Source organism: Anomaloglossus baeobatrachus, chromosome 12, assembly GCF_048569485.1.
Source record: "Anomaloglossus baeobatrachus isolate aAnoBae1 chromosome 12, aAnoBae1.hap1, whole genome shotgun sequence".
Lineage (NCBI taxonomy): Eukaryota > Metazoa > Chordata > Amphibia > Anura > Aromobatidae > Anomaloglossus > Anomaloglossus baeobatrachus.
In genome coordinates, this window is record NC_134364.1 from 61669463 (window position 1) to 61675462 (window position 6000).

The 6000-nt window shown below is 50.2% G+C and overlaps 1 protein-coding gene across 1 annotated transcript in view; it reads right to left on the reverse strand.

Annotated features, from left to right (window-relative positions):
• Positions 1-6000, reverse strand: part of ASPG (asparaginase) — an 86250-nt gene that overhangs the window by 59486 nt on the left and 20764 nt on the right. Inside the window, exon 2 of the mRNA XM_075329918.1 lies at positions 5812-5941. Within this exon, the coding sequence (XP_075186033.1) occupies positions 5812-5941 (130 nt within the window). The remainder of the gene's footprint in view (positions 1-5811; positions 5942-6000) is intronic.

Here is a 6000-nt window from a genome sequence, read left to right on the forward strand (position 1 = left end):
ATGCCACGGCCTGAGAGAAGGCGGCGGCTTTGGAGCAGGGGGGGTGGACAGAAAAAATCTGTTTGGCGGGCTGGAAGAAAATTCTATCCTGTAGCCGTGGGAGATGATATCCCGCACCCACTGATCGGAGACGTGTTGAAACCACACGTCGCCAAAGTGGGAGAGCCTGCCACCGACCAAGGACGTTGCTGGCGCAGCCAGATAGTCAAGAGGGGGCTGCCTTAGTGGCAGCGGCTCCTCCGGACTTCTGAGGACGCTACTTCGCGAGCCAGATGGGTTTACGATCCTTGGCTGAGTTAGTGGACGAAGCTGAGGGCTTAGAGGATGACCAGTTAGAGGAACGAAAGGAACGAAACCTCGATTGGTTCCTGCCCTGGACAGGTCTCTTGGCTTTAGCTTGTGGCAAGGAAGTACTCTTCCCTCCAGTAGCTTCCTTAATTATTTCATCCAGTTGTTCACCAAACAGCCGGGACCCAGCAAAAGGGAGGCCCGCAAGATACTACTTAGAAGAAGCGTCTGCTTTCCACTCTCGAAGCCACAAGATCCTGCGGATCGCGAGAGAGTTAGCGGAGGCCACCGCCGTGCGGTGAGAAGCCTCCAGAATGGCAGACATGGCGTAGGATGAAAAAGCAGAAGCCTGAGAAGTTAAGGCCTCCATCTCAGGCATAGAGTCCCTGGTGAGGGAATGTATCTCCGCCAGAGAGGCAGAAACTGCCTTAAGAGCCCACACTGCCGCAAAAGACGGGGAGAAGGAGGCTCCTGCCGCCTCATATACAGACTTGGCCAGAAGGTCAACCTGGCGGTCAGTGGGATCCTTAAGAGAGGTGCCATCGGCCACCGCTACGACTGTGCGGGCTGAGATTCTAGACACCGGAGGGTCTACCTTTGGGGACTGAGCCCACTCCTTCACCACATCTGGTGGAAAGGGAAAACGGTCATCAGAACTACGCTTTGGAAAGCGTTTGTCAGGACAGGCCCTGGGTTTGGTGACAGTGACCTGAAAACTGGAGTGGTTAAAAAACGTACTCCGAGCTTTCTTAGGTGAGGCAAACTGATGTATCTCTACCAGAGAGGCTTGTTCCTCTGACACTGGTGGAGTGAGGTTCAGAACGGAGTTAATGGACGCAATCAAGTCACTAACATCCGCATCATCCTCAGACAAGGCAATGGGGTACCTAGAGCTAGCGTCTGAACCCACAGTAAAAGTATCCTCCTCGCCCTGCACCTCGGCCCGTGAATCAGAGCCGTGGGACGAGGAAGGAGAAGGGTCCCTACGTCTCCGTTTAGGAGGACGGGGTCCTAGAACATGCTCTGAGGGCTCTGCAGAGCTCGGAGCAGCAGAGGCGCCCTGAGAAGGGGGCTGATGCATGGTCAGCAGTGTCCGGGACAGTTGTCCCATAGAGTCGGCAAAAGACTGGGAAATAGCTCTGGAAAAAGATGCTACCCAAGCCGGGGGATCAGTCACCGGGGCTGGAGCGGCCGGAGGAACCCCTGAGGAGGCTCCAGGCTGAGGGACCACCATATTAGAGCAGGCATCACAATGTGGAAATGTGCTTGGCTCTGGCAGAATGAGCTTACATGCAGTGCATATAGAGTACAGCTTTGCAGCCTTGCTCCTAGTGACAGACATGCTGCTGAGGTGGAGGCTCTGCAGCAAGAATACACTCCTGTAGAATGCCCTGAGAGTGTATAATAAAAAGCCCACAACCAGAGGTTGTGGCTTACCAGACCGCTCTCTGTGTGCCCTCCGGATTCCACAGCTCAGACCCCCAGTGATGCGTCAGCCTTCCTAAAAAGCAGCAGCTGCAGCATCCAGCGCCGATCAGTGTAAGAACGCTGAGAAAATGGCGCTGGAAGGAGGAGGGGGCGGGGAGAAGCCCAAGAGCGGGAAACCGGAGGGCCAAGGAGAGATACAGGGGAGGGAACATCTCCTTAGAGAGGAGTGTCCTCCCCTCTGCTGGCCGGCCGGTGGGCGGCGCCACGCTATGCATCTGCATGAATGACATGCAGGGAAGCCGAAACCAAAACTAGGCCCAAACTGAAGCCGGGGCCTAGATTTTAACATGCGGCCGACGAGCAGGCACCCCCGGCGCGGTTCTCCGGAAAAACACCGAGAACCGGCCGGAATTACAGTAAAAGACAAAAAACATACTCTCCCCTCAATAAAAGTACCCGGGACCCCTGAAAAACGTCTCAATACTTGGCTTTTGAGACGCAGGGCCATGTCCCTGAGGGAAGGTCAAACGCTCCGTCCAGCAGGAACCTGAAAGGGCTGCGGATGGAGACCGGTCTCCTGCACAGCAGAGAGGACCGAGACGGCTCCCACTTCAAACCAGAGCCTGAAAAGGATGTTGAAGGAGCGCGGCATGTGAAGGCTCCAGCCTTGTAAAGTCAACCTTAACAGCACCGCCGACACAGTGGGGTGTGAAGGGACATGCCGGGAGTCCAGATTGGACCCGCTTTTCTTCCATATCTTTAAAAACAAAATCTTAAAAATGAAAAATCAGAGAATGCATGTGTGTGTGTGACCTCCTGAAACACAAAGCATTGAACTGGTTAGATTGTCATCCAGGGGGTGTATATAGCCCGGAGGGAGGAGCTACACGTTTTGAGTGTAGTACTTTGTGTGTCCTCCGGAGGCAGTAGCTATACACCCATGGTCTGGGTCTCCCATAAGGAACGATGAAGAAAGTGCGGAATTCGGTTACTCGTTACATTGCGAGTATTCCCCATTGACTTGCATTGCACACACTATTCGGAATGAAGTATTAGACAGTGCTCATTACGAGTATCACAAATCCAAGTATTTCGAAACTTGCTAAAGATTAGTTACCAGGGATTATACATTATAAAAGCTCAGAGGACACTTATAATCTGGGTCTATCCCTTTAATGTGTGTGCGTGCTCAGTTTATGGGACTGTACCCAAGAGTAGAGCTCTAGTGTTTCCATCAGTCCCATAGACAATGAATGGAGCACAGAACGACAGGGGCTGCAAAACTCTGGAAAGGGTGTAACACTTTAAGAATATAGCAGATCAGGGTTACACTGGTAGATTGTGTAAGGCTCTGTTCACACCCAGCTGTTCCCCAATGCATGTCCTGGAGAGCCATAATGTGCCATTCATCTGATGTACTGTTAAAAAACATTGAGAATTAGAGTTTTCTTTTTGCTGGCACATACCAAGCAGATGGGTCTGAAAGGCTATCACCCTCTGCTTGGTATACGCCAGGAGGGTCCCCGAAGTGGTGCGTATAGTGTGATGTGTATGGGGGCTTTCCACCAGACTGAGATGTGAGAACCAAGTCCCCGGATTGTGCTCCATCGGCCCGGTCAGTAATCTGTGACCAATGGAGGAGTCCCGAGAGTCTCATTACCTCCCGGTACGCCAGATTCCTTCTCGGATTAGCCGCAAAAATGACATTGTGCCAAAGAAGAGCCAGGAATACTGGGAGGTAAGAGGAGATTCGCAGATCTCCTGCGGGTAAAGATTACTGACCCGAGCCCTGTGAATCCAGTCTCCCATCTCTAGTTCTGAGCACTGGACACCGGAGAAATGGAAGAATATCCACAGAAGGAGGATTGTCTTTTCCTAGAATCCCAATCAATAATCCCATTTGGAAGAAAAAAAAATGGCTGATACAGTAAAAAGTAATAGAAAGTCCAGGAAACCAAGACCCCCCCCCCACCCCCTTTGAGGAATATGGCATATCAATTCAGGCCAGTCACCTGCCAATCTTACATATTTCCATACCCATCCTGACCTGCAACAAGAGGTCACAGTATTCAGGATAGAAAAGCCAATACCTCCATTCTGGAACAAATAAGGGGTGAAAGTTTATCATAAGACGGAAGAAGCCTCTGACTAGAGCAAGACCCCCTTGTGACAAAAGTAAATCAGCTAGGGAAGTGGGCGGGCAATTGCCAGTGTCAGAGAAGCTTCAAAAGGGGACCTGGAAACAGATTGGCTCCCGTATAAAAATGATAAAATTGGACAAATATGGCAGGCCTATTTCCAGCCTCAGAACAACAGGACGCACTTAACACATATTTTGCCTTAATTGTCGGACATATTTTGCCCATAATTAATAACTAGCTGGAAGGCAATAGACACATCATGTTTCCTAGCTATGGATAGATAAAATCATAATAGAAAACAAAATCGTAATATCTTCCGCATGATATGCCCAGAGGCAGAGATATGAGGAAAGCTGCCATTTCATAATCCTCTGGAACCTGAAGGCACATTCCATGTCCAGCCCTGTCATAGGGCAATTTGGTGGGGTTCTTCTGAGGAGAGGTCACATCCAGGAAATGTGTGGGGAGTACAAAGGAAACTATTGGCCACACAGAGCCTCACCTGTGCCGAGCCAGCACCAGGCCTAGTGGCAAGGAACGGTAACTGATTCATCGGATACATCTACTTGCATCTATACCTTACTTGTATCTGCATTTCGGACCATACCATCTGTAAATTTCGTGTGTGTGTGTGTGTGTGTGTGTGTATATATATCGTTTTATATAATGTTCTCTTAAGGTGATTAAATATATAATTTAATTTGGGGCTGTTTCTTTTATCTCGATTCACGAATCCCATTGGGTTGAAAACCCTTTTTCTGCTACTCTCTGTTATCAGCCTGTCAGGGTTGTGAGCGAGTGGGGTGTTGTGCCGGAGGTTGCACAGCCTTCCCGTGCAGACAAGGGGTGTCAGTATAACACTGCGCCAAGCTGACCTTACATACCGCTTGGAGGTGTGGAACATCACGTGTTGGCGGACGTGACGAGGTCATATCGCGTGGCTCCCATGTATTAGAGATGTCAGGGTGAGGCTGAGCGGTCCGGTTTCATCACATACTGGTGACAGCGGTGGAATGTCTGTGACCCCCACCTGTTCGTCACATACTGATGGCAGCAGTGGGATTTCTGTGTGACCCACCACGGGCTGTTCATGACACCCCCCCATGTGTGCTCCCAAACGACACTGTATAATGAAGAAACCTGACTAATTGGCATCTGTAATGAGCAATGCCTCTGCACAAAAATGTTGCCGCCGCCGCCGGATCGATGGAAGACTGAACGAAACCTTGCGCTTTCATCCCACAAGATTTGACAGTCATTAATTGCGATTTTTGCCTGAATACATTTCCCCGACTTTCAAGGTCGAGAAGCCTCATGTAACCTCAGAGATCGGCAGCATCAGACACATTGGCATCATTACCGGCCCCTAAAGTCCGACGGCCAGGAGCTGGAAAGTGCAAAGTTCTATTACACGCATGTTGCTATTTTACCCATTTACGACCTTGAGACCACCCTTTAAAGAGACCTGCGCAAGACCACAATGCAGATAGTCAGCTTTTTTTTTGCGGGGGGGTGGGGGTGGTGGGGGGTGGAGGGAAAGGCAGCCATGTTCTTCTAATCCTGGACAATCAGTTTGTCCCCATACACCCCCCACAGATGGGTGCTTGGTGGGGGGGGGGGGGGGGGACCGCCGCCAGACGTCGCTCGCTGTAGAATGAAAGGATGGTGCATTGTGACAATGATACAGTCAGAAAGCCTGCCATGTATACAGGACCAGCCTTGTGTATGGCAATAAGGAGCATCATGTGTGCACAGTCGAGAATATCTGCACCGAATCCACAAAGGACACGTCCCAAATACCTGACAGATCCACGGTGCGGACATTATTCCGTGTGGTCCTAAACATTTATAGAACATGCATCAAGGATGATGACATTGGAAACCCATAAATATTTGGGATATTTTCTTTTTCCCTTGTTCCCTCACTATTAACCCAAGCTCCATCAATACTTACGGGAGAACCAAAGTGTTCTCAGGAAAGTCGAGGAAGTCGTAGAGCGAGGTTTGCTGGGCGTACAGCTCGTCGTGGAGGATGGGAAGCTTCCTCAGGGCCTTAGCGAATGCGTTAGCCTGGGGAGCCAAAACTAAGGAGAAATGCAAAATCGTTAATTGGTTAAAAAAAAAAAACAATATTTACAAGTCA